Source organism: Argiope bruennichi, chromosome 6 (genome assembly GCF_947563725.1).
Source record: "Argiope bruennichi chromosome 6, qqArgBrue1.1, whole genome shotgun sequence".
Classification (NCBI taxonomy): domain Eukaryota; kingdom Metazoa; phylum Arthropoda; class Arachnida; order Araneae; family Araneidae; genus Argiope; species Argiope bruennichi.
This window is the reverse complement of record NC_079156.1, coordinates 70,880,038-70,902,482: the sequence shown is the minus strand read 5'-3', so window position 1 is coordinate 70,902,482 and position 22,445 is coordinate 70,880,038. Positions and strand designations below refer to the sequence as shown.

The following is a 22,445-nucleotide window of genomic DNA, read 5'->3' as shown; positions in this document are numbered from 1 at the left end:
ATTATTGTATTTATATGCATGTGAAAATACCGTCCACCCGCTGGTGTGGTGTAGAAGTTTGGAAAGGGGGTGCCAGCTCAGGTGTTGGCCTCGTCATCTGACCGTGTTTCAAAGTTACGAGGTCCTTCCCAGAATAGTCCTCACATTGCTTTAAAATGAGACGTTAATATAACCAAACTAAAATGAACAAACTAAAACATGCGAAAATATAGACTGACAAACAATCAATCTTTTAATATGTTTGGTTCAAAATTTGACACAAATCTACTCTTAAAATGCTTACTTTATGTTTTAAATCTTATTCATCAAGGTCTGTGCGTTTTATAAAAACTGTATTGTCTTGTATTCGAACTGACAGCCATGAAATTTCCTTTGAATAGGTTTCATTCAAAATTAGATAGAAATCTATAAATTTAATATTAAAATCACATACAAAATTTCATCAGTCTAGCTCAAAGAGGTTTCCAGTTATCGTATTCACAGACGATAAATCAAAATTATATAAAAAAAAGTTTTTTTTCGGACTCGGGTAGATCTGAAATCTGGAGATTAGTTAAAATACCGCCTTCAAATGTTTTGAACAATTACAATACTTTCCCTTCGTATAAATAACTCGTACACGAGAAAATAATAAAGTATATTCAAATCGACGGAAATAGTCTGCCCAACACTTTCTCGCATACTTTCTAATAAACTTGTTATGCCACAAAAGCCCTACATGGCACTGGTGTACAATAATTATGAAATATTAACTTTTGGCGTGAATTTAGCATTTTTACCGAATCTATCGTGCCATCCTTGGCGAGTTCTTGGCGATGAATAACTGGTATAAGTTAATAGCATTCAAAAATAGAATTTATGTTTCAGATGCGTTTTGTCTGAACCGAATGAACCAACAATTTGACACAAAACTGCACTTGTAGTCACAAAATCCCTTACCGAATTTGATATATTTAAGTCACTGCGTTTTTGAAGTATCGCATTTACATATTTTTGAAACTACAGACAGATAGACAGTCAGCCCATGATTAGATTTGGCTTAAAAATAGAAAGGTGTCTACGTTATAGATGTTAAAACTGTGTATAGAATTTTATATACCTTGCTCTCTTCGTTTTGCAATTATCGTGTTAACTTATATTCGAACAGCCGGACAGACAGACTTCTGAAATTCAAAGACTTTTTCTCAAAATTTGATAATAATGTACAAATTTGGTGCAAAGACCGAATGTCAAATTTTAACAATTTAGCTCAAAGCGTTTTTGAGCTATACATGTCTCAGATAGACAGATGGACCCTTCCAAAAAATGTGTTTTTCAAATTCAAAAAGGTCTAAAACGTGGATATTCATCAAAATCTAATTTTTTGACGATTGATATACTTTCTCTATACTATATATACAAGAAAGTAAAAAAAAGTCTCAATGAAAGCAACAAAAACAATGGCGCTGTTATTATTTTCACTCGGCTTATTAACGATGTGCGGGTATCTATCTGGGGTGTCGATCTTGGTGGTGATGTAGATTAGGTTAGTTTAATTTAGCTATATTAATGTCCCGTTTTAAAGCAACACTAGTGCTATTTTGGGTCGGACTTCGCAATTTTGAACCATGGTCAGATGATGAGGTGGTGATGTGGAACGGAGAATGAGGCAAGTCATATCACTGACTCTTCGACCCGCCCGAAAGTACACGGATAAAAATACTGAATGACCGGACCACCGCAACAGCAACACTGGCGGGAACTGTGGTTGAATCCTAAGGGCCACCACCGACCACGGTACAACCCTTCCCGAAGGAAGTACTTCTCCTTTATCAATGGGAGGAGCCAGATCCCCCAATTTTTTGTGTACCCTCCAGGGTGACTAGATTCAAATCCAACCACCATACCAGAAGCATCTCATTCTCATTTCGAGGTGCCTCCTCGGGGGTTGGAGATTGAGGGAAATACAATTTCCTTCTATCTGCCGAAAGAGAGAGAGAGAGCAGAAGTGATCATATTTTAGCCAACGCAAAATTCCCTATAGCAATTAAAAAAATTTGCTATAGAATCGAGGAGTTTCTAAATGAACCCTTTGTTTTAAGAAATTTAATTTCTTAAGTATATATATATATATATATATATATATATATATATATATATATATATATATATATATATATATATATATATATATATATATATATATATATATATATATATATATATATATGCTATTTGAGATATTTATTGTTATCTCAATCTCTAACTCGAAATATTTAAGAAAGTTCTAATGATTTTTGAGTTTTAAATTAATTACTACTTTCATGGAATTATAAATTTAAATGACAAAAGTTTGGTCATTCTATGTACGAGTGAGACAAATTATTGTATTTGAAGAACGTAGAAATAAAACTTTATGGGTCTTTTTTTTCTAATAATTATTTAGAACCTTTTCCCTGCTATTTTAAATAATCTATACACAGAAAACTTTGATTCTTTCTCAATTCTATTTTATGAAGTTTTAACATAATATTTCAAGGCTGTAATCTTTTAAGTTGATATATACATTACGCAAAGATATTCAGAATGCTCTACAGTGCAATTATTGAACCTAGAATCTTTTAAGTTGATATATACATTACGCAAAGATATTCAGAATGCTCTACAGTGCAATTATTGAACCTAGAATCTTTTAAATTGATATATACATTACGCAAAGATATTCAGAATGCTCTACAGTGCAATTATTGAACCTAGAGCTACCAGTTTAATCAAATAATTATTTCCTTTTTAGTAAATACTCATTAATAAAAGGTTTTTGAAAATTTTAATTATAATATTAATTATAAATCGATTGGAATATTTACATTTTTATTTACTAGCTTCCGCACACATTATAGCACAAAAAAGTCATCTTGATATCTCTTTAAAACATGGAACATTAGATTTTTACTTATATCACATTTATTTTCGAACAATTTTACTCAAAATTTTATATTTAAATTTAAAAAAAATATATATTTTATTATTTTACTTACCACATTTACACACACGCGCACTGCGACGATAAATATGATTTTTCTGAACACGTTATCGTTGCCATAGTTAAGAATAAATTTTCAAAAATAATAGAAAGATAGATAAAGCACGCTTAAAACTTTATTATGCGACCATTTTTCAGACGAGCAGTTCGAATCACCTCTGAAATTTTTAAAAAAATGTTTTGTTCATATCAGACGATTTTTTTTATGTTTATCAAACTGGAATTTAAAATTCTAAAAAAGCATATTAATAACGAAAATAAATATAGCAAATCATCTCTGCAATTTTTAAAGAAACCTTATCCATAAAATCCAAATTTCTGCAATCGAAAATATACTTATTTCTAACTTATTTATATTGTCAAATAATATTTGCAACAATTTTGATACGGGTTCGAACGTCTTTGATTTTTTAAAGAACATTTAATTCTCGTTCGCAATTTTTTTAATGATAATTGAACTGAAGTTTAAAATTATATAAAAAAAAACACACATTAATCATCAAAGTGAAGATAAATTTGCAATTTCTGAAGAATACTATATAAAAATCTTCAAAATTGGAAACTTCCTTTTCAGAAACCAACCCAATCCTATATTAACTGTATTGTCTACAAACCAATGCAAAAACCGTATTAGAGATTCAAAATGCCTTAAATTTTTTTTTTCTTAGGAATGTTTTGTTTTTATACACAAGTTTTTTTTATGATTAACAAATTGGAGTTTATAATTTTATAAAAGCTCATAGATTATAAAATTAAAGACAACAAATCATCTTTGTAATTTTTGACGTATGCCTTTCCACAAATAATCATTAGCCAACCCATTCTTACAATAGATTATCTGCATTATTTAACAACCACTGCAATAATTGTGAGCAGATATATAAACGCTACGCTTCGCTAGTCACGTAGGGCAACAGGACGCAACGTGCTACAAGTCACATTGTCCAAAAATCAGGTTCGCTTTTTCCGCGAACCAAGAGAAACTGAGAATTCTCTATGAACCAGACCAAATGCAGGAAAAAAGAATAAAAAAGAGAACAGAAACCGTCTGCGTGCATATTCTAAACCGCAATTATTCGACCATTAACTCTTTGGGCCAGAAACATTAAAGGGCTCTTGCATCATACACCTGCATCTTGGATTTCGGTGTTCTATCGATCATTACGTCATCCGGGTTTTAGAATATTATCGTTTGGAAGTCCCGCCAAACCTTTACTTGTTGCAGAAAAGTTCTGTGTTCCGTTCGGAGCATGTGAAGTTATCTCTTTCAGGGTTGAAACTTTTTCGCACTTTTGAAGTTTGGAATTTATCCCTAGGATTTTTCCCTATGCCAGAAATCTTCCGGATATAAATATACATTTTCCCTTTTGATTTATCAGTCCAGACGCGCGTTTTAGAACAGTGTTTTTTTGTGTTTCAATTTTTAGGGCGCTGGTCGTTCATATTTTTTCTGGATACTTGTAGAAATGAGCCGACCAAAGGTTTTCGTTACCAGGCCAAGCGTGCCAAAAGAGGGAATAGAATTGCTAAAGAAAACGTAAGTACGGATTATTTCTACGACATGGCTAGAGATTTTTTAAAATTCTGTATAATTTAGGATATTCTATGATATACGATAATGTATCGGAGCTGAGTAAATGAATAAAAATTCTGTTGGTTTATTTTTTACTTTTATTCTTCTTTTAATTTATTCAAAGGAATTCTAAACATTAATAACTCAGAAAAACTATCTTCACATTTTATCTGAAAAAAAAAAAATTATACAGTTTGAGCTGACGCTGTATATGAAAATGCAACAGTCGAACAAATATTAAGCTTTTTCATTGTATCTTATTGTTTAAGTATTGAATCGGATAAGATGGTCACACAATTTTATTACTTCGATTTCAGTCTCAATTTTCCATTCAACAATTCCAATCAAAAAATACAATGATTATTGTTTTCATCATTAGAATCTTTCTTTAAATCGCTTTTTAGGATTTATTTAAGGATTTTTTTAAAAATAAATTTTGGACATTATTTATAACAAGCGTTAAATTTGTATTTATACAAATTCAAATTTGTTATGCGATTATAATAATTTAATAGATAAATATTAATTCATACTTTTTTTCGTGCCATTTCTTTTTCAGAAAATGTTTTAAACGTTTAAACAAATTCTTTTTTCGAAAAAAAAAATTTAAGGATTTTCGCATATTTTTTTTTCCTTTGGAGGATTGAAAGAAAATTTTCAGCTATAAATATTTATACTGGTTTATCATACTCTTTATATTGAAATGCATTTAATATTAATGATTTTGCTGCTTGTAGATCTGATGTATTATCTTAAGCTATTAAATGATTTACAAAAGTTCATGAAGATAATTATAGATTTTCATTCCAAGCTTATTAGCTTAAATATGTGAATAAATAAAAAAATGTTAAAAAAATAACTGCATTTCAGTCTTAGATTGTTTTATTTATTAGAAGTGTTAATGCATCAATTGGATTTATGTAATTTTTATTTTGTTATATTTTATGCCATAAGATCAGACCATTTTAATAATTTGTTTTTCGTTAATTATATAAATATTCCATATTAATATAATACAGTTTTTTGGAATTCGGGTAATTGTTAATGATAATTAGCAACTTAATTTTTGTTTGATAGTTTTAATTTTAAATAGTATTTAAATTTTGTATTGAATTCACCAGTACAGTGTGATAGCTTGAACCAGGACAATTTAGAGCTATTTGTAATGTATATTTGAAATAACCAGTACAAATAGAGTTAACTACTTGTTTTAAAAAATTAAAGAAGATTCATTAAAAAAATCCAAGGCTTATAAATATATAAAACTTAATAATTTTTAAGTACAAAAACAGTTACGTAAATTTTCTCACGCAACTTTGCATCATATACAATTTTTCTATGGAAAATGCTGTCTCAAAAACGTGAACTTTATATAGAAATTACATAATTACTATATCGATATAAATGTTTAGTAATAAGTTGAACATTTCAAATTAACCTTTTGCATTCTGAAAAACAAATTGTTTACTCGCAGAATATAAAAGCACATTTTTGTGCTTTGAAATTTAAAAAAAAAAAAAAAAAAAAATACCTCGTTTAAAAATATTTTTTGCAACCATTTCAGCATTTAAAAAAAAAGCACCAAATCTGAAGTCAAGAAACGTCAGAAAGATGTGCTTATCTGGCGGCATTTTATACGGTGTATCTGAAGTGCAAGAGGTCATCAGTACAAGGGTAAAATTTTGTCAGTTATCGAAATACGCGATTTGACCGTTGTTGCGAGATTGTAGGGAACGCTGGTAGAAAAATTTGGAGCTGTATATTAACTGGTATTTGGAATCATTCTTTCAATAACTACTCTCGTATCATCGAATACAGCTGGTTTCATGTTATATCATAAATCTCTGCAAAAAGAGATCCATTGATGCGAGATTTGGCGAGGTGATGCTTATCTGTTCACCAGAATTTTATCCAGGAAAGTTCGTCGCGATAGTCACTAAGATATTGCAGAATGAATTTGTCGCTATTCAAATTAGTTTTCAATTGTTAGTCCATTAATCATTCAAAGAATACATACATTTTGGGACAATCTAAGAGTTAATATTTTAGACATGATTATAACTTTGAAAGAAGAAAAAGTAACCATTTTGCTTACGGTTACTACAACTCTACAAAGAAAATGAATTTCCAGTTTCTCTATTAAGTATTTAATTTCGAAATGATTTAATTTCAATTATATGTTGGTTTTTATTAGCAGTTGAATTTTACTCTATCTTATTTCTATAGCAATTTCAATAATACTGGTATTCAATCAGATATTTGACGCAACACAAACTCATCCGATTCACAGCAGCTGAAATGTGAATTAAAATGGCTTATAATTTTTTATATGAAAACTTTAAAATATACCTGTTTTCGAATTTTTGTGAAATAAATTCTTTTAAATTTCATAAGTCTTTTTGCTATATAAATAAGTACTCTTATAAGTAGTCTTTCCAAAGGTTTCGTTTCAAAGTACGTTCAACTTCTGTCTCCGGACTTATCATAAAATAAACACTTGATAAGACTCTCAGCCGTAAAATCTAAAAAAAGACGAAATAATTCACGGATAAGATAAAATCTGAAAATAAAATTCCTCATTGAAATTTGTCCCATGTATTAAGAAAGAATGTGTTTGTAAGATAGCTTTATCAGATGTTGCTACCAGTATTTCGAAAAAATATTTAAATCTAACAATGAGACTTTTTTTTTTTACTAGTATGCGAAAAGAATGATTGAAATCGTTTCAAAATTCGACCTTGAGATTTTGACGAATCTGTTTTTCAAAAACATTTTTAGAATTATGTTTATCTGAACGAGATATTCGAAGTTCAGAATGAGTATATGAACTGGGTATATAGTTTTAAAACCAAACTGGTAGATTTCTGTCATTCTGTAGATTTCAAACAAAATCATTCACGGAAAATCAGTTTATCCGAGTTTAAGTGAACACAACTACCAAAAGTAAACAAAATTTGATGTACAGTTTTAGCATCTCTAAGTCTGTATTAAATTTTGAACCAAATCCACCAACAGATTTGACTCTCTTGATTTTTTTTTTTTTTTTTTTAATATTCGGATGTGTTATTCATTCGCACGTGTTATTAATTATATTCGCACAATTTATTATATATCATGCCTTCACCAAGTTTTATAATTTTCATGCGGGTTAGGGGAAATAACGTCGTTAATAAGTAAAATGAAAGAAAATTTTATGGAAATCACTCCTGCTGATTATTTTCATATATGCCTGCTTAGTTGTCGCTTTCAATTATCTGACCGAGGTTCTGAATTATAAAATCTTCCCAAAATGCCTCTCGCATATTGCTTTCAAATATATTAAAAGTTAATGCAACTGAATTCCACTACCGGTTAATTACATCAGGATATACGTCTATTAAGATGCTATAATATATCGAAAATACCACGATTTCGAAAGCAAATATTTTACCCGCAAAAAATTTACTAATAATGTACAATATTTTAAAATGATCAAAATTTAATTATTATTTTAATAGATAAATTTTTATTCCATGTGCATGGCGCCATCTGCCTGTGAATTTAAGAAATTTAAGTTCCAGTATATTTATAATTATGAAATTAATATATTCAAGACCGAAAAGTACGAAAGAATTTTTTTGTTAATGCAATAAACAGAATCACTTCATTTATTGAATGATTTATGAGGCAATGAAAATACTATAAAGTAACCCTCAAAGGAGAATCGCGGGAGATTTCGTAAACATTCCTTATCAATATGCGATTAAAATTCTAGTTTGCTTGGGGTTTGTCAAAAAAAGTGAAAATCATGTAAACGCTATAAGACTTTCTCGTTTTTTTAAGGAAGATTTCTATGTAGTACACTTGATTTTTTTTAACCGCTTCTTTTATTAATTTTTTTCTTGCTTTCAACAGATGTGATGTGGAAATTTACGATGAGGAGAAGCCCATCCCCCGGGAGGCTCTGCTGAAAGGAGTAGCTGGAAAAGATGCCCTTCTTTGTCTGTTAACCGACCCCATCGACAAGGAAGTTCTCGATGTAGCAGGTAGTTAAATAAAATGATAACAATTTCATCTTGTATTATCTTAGATTCTTGAAAATTATGACAATGAGTGCAGTTGGTATGCTGATATAAATAATCACACTTCTCTACTATGTGTTAAATATTCATTTTTGTTTTGCAGATCCGTTTCCAGTGATCTAGATATTTACAATAGAATCGTTTTATTCTGAATAACATTTTAATTGCAGATAATTTCAAAGCGTGTCTTTCTAGTGTCTAAGCTCCCCATTTTTTGATTTCGCAAATTGCAGAATGTATGCACTTTAACATCTCCATTACATTCATAATCCATGAATGTAATGGACAAGTGAATTTTAACCCTTTTTAAAATGCATTTTTTTTCTAGTCATGGTATATTAAAATATTTTTGGAAAATTGAGATTAGCTAAAGAAAAGTGATTCATTTAGCTTTTTAGATAAATTTTATTTGATTAATTTAGTTAATTAATAATTTAGTGGCAAATCGGCACACACCATTTTGTGTGAGACGAGGAACTGAAACATCTAAGTTTCTGCCATATTGAAAAATTTGTCTAAACTTACTCTAACCTACATAACTTCATAAAAAAAAAATTATTGATAAATTTGGTGGAATATACTTCCCAAGGCCCCAGAAAGGGTTAAGATAGAATATTTGCTAAGGTTTGGACTAGATACTATCCTTCTAATGTCTCAGATCGCATAATCACAGATTAATTAAAGTTGGAGTAGAATATACAGTGCATTTTAGCAAGGCGCTTAAGACTTTTTTTCAACAAAAAAAAAATTATTTGATGTGAACTTAAGATTATAAATATTACATATTAAAAAAAAATGCTTTCTTGCAATGGGGTCTCTTTTATCCGAAACGTTTAGGAAAGCCCAAATCAAAAAGGATTTGATTTGAGAGTAAATCGGATTAAAGCAAAACTGCAATTGGATTGAAACAAGTGATTCACTAGTAAAAATAAAATAAAATGCCGATTAGAAATTGTAAAAAGATTATTGAAAGAAAAAAAAAATGACTGTGATATTCAATTTTGTCCATGAAGGGAGAATATGGATAAATATAAAATAATAAACTGCAGTTCCCAGCACACTGAACTTTGCTACGTATTCGTGCTTAAAAATACATTCTACTACAGTAGGATGAGAATAATGTGCTGAATCGAAAAGGAAAATATATTTTGCTTTTCTAAAATATAACCACACATGATGGTTGTAAAGAAACCATCAAGGCCTACTAAATTACCATGGGATAAATTCCACTATAAATTCCCTAACAGCAGAACTGCTAAAAAAAAAAGTCATTTATTGTGCTTAGTTTACAATGAATAATTTTTTTTTCTCTAAACAAAATCAGTTTCTCTAAACAGAATCAGTTTAAAGTTTATTTTAGCGAAATGGAATGTTAGCCCTTTGTACTAGAGCGATGCCTTAGTGGCGACATTGGATTGCATGCATACGTTAGGCTTAAAACATATAATTCAATTTTTAATCACAACTTTTTTTATTAGCAAGCAAAATTAGCAACTGTATCTCAGTAAAAGTTTTTTTATATTGTTTAAATAAACCAAATTGACTTTTAAATTGGAAAGATGCATGCAACCCAATGTCGTCAAAACGGCGCTACTCGCAAGCAAAGGGTTAATTCTTTTTCAAAATTTGCACATAGGTAAACATTGCGTAATAGAGCTTCAGAAGAAAATCTTCTAGAAAAATTTGTAATCTTCACTATCGAAGACACTGCAGATAGTTAACCTAAAGACTCGTTTCAGTTAATTTGAAATGAATGAAATACTATATCTGCAGCTATATATATGCAATATTTTTAAATCTAATTTAAGTATTAATTCCTTTCCAAGTTTTTATTTTCATTTAACCCTATTAACTTCATCCTAAAATACTTATTTCCTGATCCAATTCCACTTTTTTTATTTAGTTAATGCAACAAACTCTGTAAAATTGCTTAAATATGCCCCTTCACATGCTCAGAGTGAAGGGATAAAAAAAAAACTGTCAAGCCAAGCAAATTCTTTTAAAATATACTTAGAATTCCCTTACTTAAATCGACACGTGTAAAGAAATCCCTACCAGAATCTCATAGTATATAATCACTGGGGGAAAATATTTCGCGCTCTTTCGCGTTTTGTCCTCTTCTCTTGCGTCGTAGACTGATGTATCTCGTCGCTTCTTGCCTTCCGGCTTAACATAAATTATGCCTTCCGGGATGTAATAAAACGAAGATAAAAAAAAATATTCAAAATCTTTCTCTCTTCTGCTTAAGAATGTTTGACATTATATATAATACATAAAACAGCTCAACTCTCTAACTTTGAAATTAAGAGACTTTTTTAAACATCATCTTGCATAAATCTGAATTCCTTGATAATTTACCAACCTAAAAATGTCACGTTTGATTATTCCATCGTGACACAGAAAATTAAAATCTTTCTTTTTTGTTACAGGTCCTCAGTTGAAAGTGATTGCTACCATGTCTGTCGGTTTTGATCATATTGATATTGAAGAATGCAAAAAGAGGTAACATTTAATTTATATATAGCACTACTTTTAGACTCGAAAATTTGCAAGTTATTTTCAACTGAAGGAAGTTATTTTTTTTTACAGGAAAATCGCCGTAAGTAATACGCCTCACGTCTCTACAGATTCTGTTGCAGAATTCACTGTCTTGCTTATGTTAGCCGTGGGAAGGCGTCTATTTGATGCAGCATCTGCAATGAAAAAGTAAGATTGAAATTTAAAAAATAAATAAAACTAGATCATTTTTTTGTAATTACTATTGAAGTTTTTTGATATTTAATAAAGAATGTCTGTCATATTAAAATTTCAAATGGCTACAAATGCTAGGAAACAAATTACATTAACTCTCCCCTCCTTCATACATGCCTTAGATCAAAGGTTACCAAACTTTTTTTTCTCGTGGACCACTTTTAAAGTTTTACTATTTTCGGTAGATCCCCTGCTGCTACATTTCTACTGTATTCTCAAAACTCCTAAAAAATATCACCCTAAATTGGGGGTGTTAAGAAGAGGAAAAAAAAAGTAGCACAGCGCAAGTCGCATTTCATCCCTTTGCAGGTCTAAACAAGCATCCCGGACGAGCGGGCGCACGGGCGGCACTTTGGAAGTCTCGACATGTGGTGTACACTTGTACTATTGTCTATTGTTCTATTTAATTCTGTGTTTGAACTGCGTCTCGAATATTTCTGAGTACATACCTAGTGAATGATGCTACCTACCTACGTTGATAGGTAAATCCAAGCCAAAATTTTTTGTTCTTTATTATGATAACCAGAATTTTTCGTGGATCCCCACTTACAACTTGTGAATCCCTGTTTTCTTTTCACGCCTACGTGGACCCCCGTGTGGTCTGCTATGGACCACTTTGGGAACCTATGCCTTAGATGCATGCATTCTAAGGCTCGAATTTCTCTTTTAAAGATAAGAAAAATCCCTATACCTCCTTCCACAGAAATCAGAATGACAGGCCGTGTTACGAGATTGATATACAAAAGAGGACTTCCCTTAGTTGACGACTATTAAGCAAATGAATGTTCGGATGTCCTTTGAGCGTTGTCATATAGCCTTCCTGTCCCAAAATCCATCTGGAGGAACATCTCTAATGAACAAAGTACACGCATTGAATGTCCAAATGCACTTAACGAAAAGGGAAGAATTTCACAATGATATCCTGGTGCCGTAGTTTCATTGAACGGACATGTGGGCCTTTTCAGCATTGATAGAGTTAAAGCTTTTCATAAATTTTCCAATGAAATCTTTCCAATAAAATGTGTCCTGTTATAGATTATTTTTATAGAAGACACTTACTAGTTTTTGTTACTCTATATAGATAAAGTTAATTTTTTTTTTTTTTTTTTTGCAGCGGAGAATGGGTGTACAGTTGGAGTCCATTGTGGTTGTGCGGTCAAGGATTAAAAGATGCAACAGTAGGAATAGTTGGAATGGGAAGAATAGGTAAATATTTGTTTATGATGCTCCTTTTCAAAGTGGTGTTTTTAATATCAGGGTTATTAGAAATTTAAAACAAATTTAAACCAATATATGAGACTTTAAAAATTAACATATATAGTTATAATAATGAATGTGTACATCGATGATGCGCATATGTGGATAAAAAAAATGCCACTTTTGTAGAACATAAAAATTGGACTCGATACACTGAACCATAATTTATTGGTTGCTTAGTTTTTAATTTAAACGCTTGATGTTTCTTAGCTGTGAACTGCATAGGATAAGATAATAAATGGATTAATTGTTTAAAAATGTCCAATTAATCATCTTCTACTACGGAACATAGTTGTTGGAGAAACCACTTTTTCACTGCAATAAGCTTGATTTTTGTGGATAAAGAAATGTCGAGTGATATCAGAAATAGTGCTTATACTAAAGATGAGTGGTTTCTCTAAAGAAGAGGGGAAAAAGAGAATAATAATAATAAACGTGACATTAAATATATCTCGACTTGCATTTGCACTAATTAGAGATCTTCCTTTTCACAACTTTAGTTTCAAGTAAAAACAAAACCATTCTTTAGCAATCTTTAAAAACATTTGCTTGCAAAAGAGAATTTGTCTACTAATTCATTTCATTCCGTTATTTGCAGCTGTTTTTTAATTGTTTATTAGAATCGCTTGCGTTTTATAAAAATCGCCTGGATGCTCATTTCTTTTTCACCCAACAGACTGAGTTTGATTTTTATGGTTCTCCGAGATTACTTTCCGATTACCAACGTTACAAGATATTTTTATTCTATTCCAAGATTTATCTCATCTTAAGATAAAATGACTGGGAGAAATTGAATTTGACTATCCAATATCTTTCAAGAAGAAACGTAGGGATATCAAATTATTATCGTTTGAATTTTTATGTTTTTATTTAGTGGGAAAAATTCCGATAAAGATTCTTCCAATTTAAAAACAGTAAATCGATTTTTATCGTGTATCTCGTGAAACTGTAACTAGTATGCTATCATTCCTTTTACTAAAAACAATCGAACCGATCTATTAAACTCTAGTGGAAAGAATTGAATAATTTTCTAAAATTATTAAGATCGTCGGTTTCATTGAATCTAATTAAGTATAAAAAGTTTACAATAAAATGTTACTTTTATACTAATAGAAAATTTACCCGTTTTTATGAAAAGCATTTATTTATTTATAAATATTTATTGGTGACTATTAATCCTGAATTCAAATATTCTTCGAACAATGAAACGTAAAACGGATGTTTTTTCTTTCAGGTCAGGCAGTGCTGAAAAGGTTACTACCATTCGGTATTGCAAAAGCTTTGTATTACGATGTGTTTCATCCTATTCAACCCGGTAGGTCATTTTTAAACTTGATAATTAAAATTTTACATTTGCCATAGTATCTAGATTCAAAATTCATTGAATATGAAAGTTCATTTTATTGTTTCTAAAAATAAAAAACAAAGTATAAATTGATTTTTTTTTTCCAGAAAAATTAATTTTGAAATTTCTTACAACTGCAAAGTCATTTTCCGATTTTATTAAACTCGTTTTCTGCTGTTGTCCGTTCGGCACAAATTTTGCAATCGATTTTAAATTAACTTCCCAATGGGAGAGGTGAAACTTTAAACATAGTTGAGAATTGGAGAACAAATTTTGCAATTGCTTAAATTTTCATTACCTACGAATGGCGGCATGACAAGTCGTTAGCTTATCGGGAAGTTAATTTGAAATCTATTGCAAAATTTTGCACATGAGAGTAGAAAGTGGAAATTATTTTAATGTACCATATTCCTAAAGTGGTCTAAAAATTATAATATATACTTCTTAATCTTTAAAACATTTAAATTATTTAATAATTCTGAAACATAAAAAATGAATTGATTAAAATGGGCCCTAAAAGAAAGCACGAGGACAAAAAGGATTGATAAAACGAGTAAAAAAAGTATATATATTTTAATGTTCTGCTTCTTTTCTAATGTTTAATATTGTAATTTGTTCAATTCTTTATATAATCGTAAACGCATCGGAAATGCAGATAATAATTAATATTGCATTTTTTTTCCCTCTGCATGTTTTAGAAAATAAGTGATCTTATTTTTAAAATTATAAATCTTTTTACCGAGAAAAAAAAAGAAATGCATTGTTCTGATGTATTATTGATTTGTATCGAGCTATGTATGTATAATCGTATCCCTATTGCTAGTATTTGGATGAAAATTTGATTTTAGAAATTACCTTGAAAGATCCGTGAAATATTCTAATAAACAGGACCAACCTGAAATGCCCGATTGTAATTTTAAATGCTTGCTTATGCAATAGTATACATCTTCCGCAGCTGAAGAGATGGGTGCTATCTATACTCCTTTCGAGGACCTGTTGAAGCAGTCCGATTACGTAGTCGCCATGTGCAACCTTTCTGAGGAGACGCGCGGCGTATTCAACAAAAAGGCCTTCGACCTCATGAAGCCAAATGCCGTCTTCATCAACACCAGCAGGTAAAAGGAAATTTCGAAGACAATTTACTTAAAGAACTTGGATTACTCAGTTTTTCCAGTCTGTACGAAAACGGCAATATATGATTAATAATCTTACAAGAGAACTGATGTCTTATGGTTAACACGTAAAACATGCCTTCATTTCATCTGGGGAGGGGCTCCGGCAATATTCATGATATTTAAGATCATCTTGGGCACTAGATATTAACAATGTTTTAATAAAATCCATTAACATTTTTAAATATTTAGGTGCATTTATTAATGCATTATTTGAAAATCTTGCATTGCAATATCAGTCACCGGTGCCTGTTGTAGTTTCAACGGAAAGTGCAGTGTCAATCGCCGGTGACTGATATGACACTTCAAACATTAAGAACTTTCACTCAAAGAGTAAAGCAAATTAGACGGAAATAAAAAGATAAGTAAATAAGACGACACTAAAACATCAGATGAAAAATTAAAGGGAGGTAGACTGTATGGAAATACGCGGATTTTGTAACGGAAAGAGAGAAATGCCTTGAAAGTGGAAGAGGGTGATGACATAGGTAAGGTATTAGACATAATTGGCTGGTGATTCTATATCCACTACCCATAAGTTTCATCCTTTGGGGGAAGGGGATATAACCACATGATCCGAAGAAATGAATTGCAAGAATGAGCTAAAGTGGTGGTGGTGGAGGCCGGCAAAATAATAAAAGTTGCTACTCGAAATCCTCTCCACTTTTTATCTCCAAAAATTGAAGTGATTAATTGATAGTTGAAGTGCTCAACTATCAATTTAATTTGTAGTATTGAACTGCAGATGTAAACATTTTCAAATCCACCAGTGGCACTTATTTCGTTTCTCATTCTTTTTAATAGGGAGCACGGTTATATTTATATATACGGTAAATATAACCGTAATGTAAATATAACAAGTAAATATGCCATGGTCATAGTTACCAGTTTTCGAGCATGCTGAAGAAGGCTAAATGCCATTTAGCCTGGATTCTAGTTTTCAATCTAGACAGGATTCGCATGCCATTTAGCCTGGATTCTAGTTTTCAATCTAGACAGGATTCGCATGCCATTTAGCCTGGATTCTAGTTTTCAATCTAGACAGGATTCGCATGCCATTTAGCCTGGATTCTAGTTTTCAATCTAGACAGGATTCGCATGCCATTTAGCCTGGATTCTAGTTTTCAATCTAGACAGGATTCGCATGCCATTTAGCCTGGATTCTAGTTTTCAATCTAGACAGGATTCGCATGCCATTTAGCCTGGATTCTAGTTTTCAATCTAGACAGGATTCGCATGCCATTTAGCCTGGATTCTAGTTTTCAATCTAGACAGGATTCGCATGCCATTTAGCCTGGATTCTAGTTTTCAATCTAGACAGGATTCGCATGCCATTTAGCCTGGATTCTAGTTTTCAATCTAGACAGGATTCGCATGCCATTTAGCCTGGATTCTAGTTTTCAATCTAGACAGGATTCGCATGCCATTTAGCCTGGATTCTTAAATTCTCCATAACTGAACATCTTCACCTGGACACAATTTCAGTTCAAATGAAATTCTCTAATTCGATTCACGAATCTAAAGTTATTTAGGTATAAGTAATTAATAGGAACTTATCTTACACAAGATAAGGATGAATGTTTGGGCGATAAAAATGCGTTTTATTTTTCAGAGGCGGTGTTGTGAATCAAGATGACCTCTACGATGCCCTGAAGAGCAATAAGATTAGAGGAGCTGGCTTGGATGTCATGGTACCAGAACCGCTGCCCAAAGATCATAAGTTGACAACATTGCCAAACATAGGTAAGAGACGCGAAGATTTTTCTAATACTTGATTTATTTGGTTAAGACTTAATTGGTGGATACATACACATTCTGAAACTATACAATCCTATTAGTATAAGATATTATACGATATCTCCACGATGTTACCCGATAATCTGAATGTCGTCTAATATCTTAAAAATGTAGGCCATTTTGAGCTAATAGAGAAGTACTGAGAATTCCTGCTTATCGGTTGTTAGTCAGCAAAATGGATGAATAAAAAACATAAATCAGTAAGAAAGATTGAAGAAAAAATTTAATTATAGTATAAAGCCTTTGTGTGCAATTATGACTTAATAAACAATATTCACAATTTTGTCGATTTTTTACAAAAATGTCATGATTGTCATGAAATAGTCAATTGATTTATTATGTTATAATGCAACATTTAAAATGTGGAAAACTATAGGTTATAGTTTATAATGTAGACAATTTTCTGTACAATTTTTTTAAGATATTACTCGCAAAGAATCGGTAAAATACAAAAATTGGAAATATGTCAAAGTTAAATGGAATATTGCGTTGGAAATAAAGCCTTTGCTGAATATTCTGCTACAAGTTAAGAATCCTTAACTTAATAACAAGTGGCAATTCAAGCTTGTAGTACGAAAAAAAAAATAGTTTAACATGATATACCAGAAGACCAGAATATGATCCCGGTTAATGCCAAGTAATGTTTGAATAAAATACGGTGAAAAACACCGACAGTTTAAAACGATATTTGTATATTCCATGGAGATAAAAAAGCCTATAAATTCCCACAAGTATCCAATCCATGAAATAAACATTATTTATCGGTGATTAGGTCTTTTGTAATTGGATTGCCACTAACTATAATTTTATATTAAGCTATTTTTTTAATTTCAGTTACAAAATAAAATGCCTCTTAATAGCTACAAGATATGAAGAGACATCTTGTAAAAATCAGCTTTCTTTAAATCGTCTTTCTTCCATTCTTTAATATATAATATGAAAGAAACTGATAAAAAATTTCATTAATAAAAATGATTAAATCATTTAAACCCAATTTAATATGTAATTTTAAAAAATAAACTACTTCCAGGTGATATTTTAACTTCATGTTGATGAGAAAATCCAACAGATTAAATAAAAATTTGATTACCAAATTCAAATTAACTTCTGAGCTAATCAAATTTCATTGGATTCCGAGTACTTACATGGTATAATGAAATGCAAATTCTTCATATCGGTAATATTGTAACGCCAAGTGCTTTTAATCTTATTGATGCATTTTTCACTGAAAATTGCATAATTTTCCAAAACCGTTTTTCTGTAAGGTAACGGCCACCTTGAAAACCTTCTGATTGAAACATGAGTCATTCGTTCCGCCCGATGGTTATGTGATATATCTAATGACTCACATGTAGCTACTTGCAGTAACTCCCATTATTTATACAACTGCTAATTTCTTGTATCATTTATTTTAAAAGAGGCTGCTTTTTTTTTTCCAGCTTTGCTGCCTCATGTGGCCAGTGCTGAAGTATCCGTGCGGATTTTGATGGCGGAAATGGCAGCAAATAACATTCTTAACGCCTTAGACGGCAAAGATTTAGTCAGTCCTGTCTACTAAGCAATGGAATTTAATTTCATGTTTTAGAACTTTACCTTTGTATTTTAACATATACCTGGTTCCTTTTTGTTTTGTTAACTCAAATTGTTGTTATAATAAATTTTGTGCAACTAGTTTTTCCTTGTATTTTTCAAAGCTATAAAATACTATCCCAACAGTGCATCACAACAGTTAAAACAACACTAGGGCTATTTTGGGATGGACCTAGTAATTTTGAACCACAATCAGGGTGACATCTGAGCTGGTAGCCCTCGCTCCAAATTTTCACTTCTCACCAATGGATGGGCATTTGACCCCGACGGATTTAATATGCAGTTTACCCGCTTACACGACGGTTTTTCGGTGGAATCTGGTCTCGAACTTGAAGTCATCCGGTTCCAAAGCCGAGACTTTACCACCAAGCCACTGCAGCCCAGCTGATTCGCCGGAGATGCTATTTATATTTAATATCAGTTAGATCGTCTAGATAAAACTTCATGTTCATGATTTTACTAAATTTTTAGACGTTAAAACCGTGGTATTTTAATAGTTTAACATATATTCTGTTCGATGTGTACATGAATCTTTCTAATGGAGTTCTATGACATAATTGCGCTATTATGCCCGGTTCATCTGTCTTAATTTCGCAGCTTTGTAACTTCGTTTTTTATTCGTCCAGTAAACTGTGTAGATATTAAACAAGAATCCTATATTTCGTTTTAACAATGACAAAAAAAATCATGGGATGAAATATATGATGAAACAATGAACAGAATTTCGGTTCCCTTCACAAAAATGAAAATACTATCGCGAAATAATATACTTAATGTTTAAAAGTTAATCAAATCTATTAAAGCATTTTACAGCAACTAAATTAGCATCATTGGGAGAAAAATAATTTTTTGGACTTTAAAACGGTGTTTTTGCTGAAATAATTTGCAAAATCCTTGCAAAAAAACATTTTATTTTTTAATTAAAATAAAAAAAAATCTTTCCGAAGTGCGCATCTTTACCCTCTAAAGTATGCATGTGCCAAATTTAGAAGTTCTGTATCACACGGTCTGGCCTGCACAGCACCAGTATGCCAGTCACACACTTATCTTTATTGCAAGTAGAGACGAGAAAAAGAAAGATAAGAAAAGAATAATAATAAAGATAATTGATATCAATACAGACCTCCCCCCCCCAAAAAAAAAAATTCTGAAAGGGTTCCCAATGCCATGTCGCCAAATGAGATGGATCACAAGCCTATGCACTGCCCTAACCTCAGGAAAGATGATTCGCAACGTCAACGGAGCACACGGCTAATTCAGTCATTGAAGTTCTATAATTTTATTCCTGCGCTTAGAATATCTACTTCTTGACTCAAGCTTTTGGATTTCAATTCTCATTCCTCCAATTCAGAATTCTATTTCTTGGTTAACCCTTTATTTACCGAATTATTTTACCATCAATTACTCAACTTTATTTTTGCGCCAGCAGTTACGTTTCTTTGTAAAATAATCCCAGGGAATCCAAGATTTTTTTTAATTAATCGAAATATCAATTTAATTAATAATTATTTTTAATTTCTACTTTTAGCTTATATTAACTACTTTCTATCTGAGTTACATTCTCCACGTTCTTTTGAATGCCATCAGAAAAAATAGTCATATTACGAAGATAAAAGCCAGTTTTAAATGGTACTTTTAAGTACCTTCAGTAAATAAAGGGTTAAAAGAAACTATAAAATTGACAAACGCTAAACTCTTAAATTTTTTTTCATAATAATTGATACCCTCGGCGCTTTGCAGAATTTTTATACCTTCATAAACAGCATTTTTAAAGCAGAAGTTAATTTTGTATAAATTATTAATGTGTACAATCTTACTATTATACCACATTACTCAATTGACTGCTCTTCGATTTGAACACTTCTAATAGCTTGTAAATGAAGGTGTATCAGTTATTTCTTTCAATTCTTTTAGCTACCGTTAAGTAACTATTTTAAATCAATGAAAAAAAAATATTAGTGTGTTTAGTTATATTAACGTCCTGTTTCAAAGAAACACTAGGGCTATGTTAGGACGGACTTCGTAATTTTGAACAGCGGTCAGATGACGAGGACGACACCTGAACAGGCACCTCCCGGCCTCTCCAGTCGGTTTTTAAAGAGGAAAGGATGTGTTTCTTTTAGAGAATAAGATTTATGAGAAACAAATAAAATGTCATGTAGAGATAGACTTGGGCATTTTGTTTAATGTTCTAGTATGAGTTTTTAATGTTTGAGCTCAAAAAATTAATCTTGGATTTAATGATCGTTTAGGAAGAGATGAGGAAAATAGCACATACATACACTGCCTCAATGACTTATCTATATTAAGATAAAAAGAAGAAAACTAGAGGTACACTAGTGTATAATAATCCTTAAATGTTCCATTTTTATGTGTTTTGTTTAGAAAATATTTTTATTTAGCTTGCATATTGTTGATTACAGAAAAAGCAATGTCAAATTTCTAAATTATAAATTGAAATTTATATTTTATAATGAGAAAAGAGTGAAAAAAAATAGGTTCTTTTATGCGTGTGGGGGTGAGATAAAAGGACCATGGAAATGAACATTGATTGCGGGCACTCCTTGATAAGGGGGGGGGGGAGAAAGAAATATGTTGTATTTTGGACTATAACCGAAATAAAGTTAAGTATCAAGTTGCAGTAGGTTAACTGTTCTGATATCCACTCACGAATTAAATCCAGTTCTAAGATTCCTTAGAAAGTAAGCTGTGTACTGTAAAAACTACAATATTTCGAAAAGAATGAATTAAAAAAAAAGAATATTTGTCATATTTTTTATTTTACAGAATCCTTTTTTTACCTGTATGAGTTAAAAATTCATGATAGTATTCGGCAAACAAAGAAATTCATATAAGATAGGGAATAACATCATATATACTGGCAAATAAATATTTTATGATGCATTTTTTAACAGCAGTGGTGAAATACTCAATCTTTTTCAATAATCTACGTACACACTTCTTCGTTATTAATAAGAAATTAATTCTGAACACATGAATAGATTAATACTTACGCACTTATTTAAGTGTTCCAAAATCATAACTAGTGGTATGTTTAATGATCTTTGCTTATATCACAATCTCACTTTACAATTAATAGCAACATTTGAGAAATATTGAAGTTTATTACTTCTTACAAACATAGAAATATTGAGGTTTATTATTATGTATTACAAACATAATGAAATCGAGAAACTCAAGGAATCTTTACCAATAAGACAACATAACAATATCACATTTCAAAAAATAATGAAATGATTAATGATACCAGATACACTTACAATAATTTACAAAACGGAGCGTTTCATTTATACAATTTTTATAGCAATTTTGTAAAAAACAAGATTTAACATTTTAACATGATACATCAATACAATTTCTCATTACATAATTAAAAACTTATATTTATGATTGGAAAGGCAAATAATCATCATTCACTAAAAATACAGAATTAAAAGAAGGAAAAATCATCATCATCATGCACTTCAGGAGGGAAAAAATAATCATCATACACTAAAAATAAAAAGTTTAAAGAAGGAAAAAAAAATCGTTGTTTACTAAAAAGAAAAGGTTAAAAAAAATGGAGAAAATAATCAGCATACACTTAAAATAAAGAGTTGAAAGAAAGAAAAAAAAATAATCATTTAATAAAAATAAAGAGTTAAAAGAAGGAAAAAATCGACCAAATCACCATTGCAGCTATTTGCAATGATACAGAATGCAGCTAAATAACTTCTTCCATAATTCCGACTATGTTTTTTTACCAGTTCATCGATGTCGTTACTATACACCTATAGCTTCACAATCACGGTCATAGACAAAATATAATTGATTAAGGCTTCATAGGCACTTGCTTAAACCCCCTCGGAGTCGCATT

At 30.8% G+C, this 22,445-nt stretch overlaps 1 protein-coding gene across 1 annotated transcript; it reads left to right on the top strand.

Annotated features, from left to right (window-relative positions):
• The first annotated feature begins 4,222 nt into the window (after positions 1-4,222).
• Positions 4,223-18,651, top strand: LOC129971603 (glyoxylate reductase/hydroxypyruvate reductase-like). The gene is made up of 9 exons (XM_056085531.1): positions 4,223-4,559; positions 8,490-8,620; positions 11,086-11,158; positions 11,246-11,362; positions 12,522-12,613; positions 13,899-13,979; positions 14,965-15,124; positions 16,794-16,924; positions 18,418-18,651. The coding sequence occupies exons 1-9, from the start codon at positions 4,489-4,491 to the stop codon at positions 18,534-18,536; spliced, it is 975 nt and encodes a 324-aa protein (XP_055941506.1). The 5' UTR covers positions 4,223-4,488; the 3' UTR covers positions 18,537-18,651.
• The last annotated feature ends 3,794 nt before the right edge of the window (positions 18,652-22,445 follow it).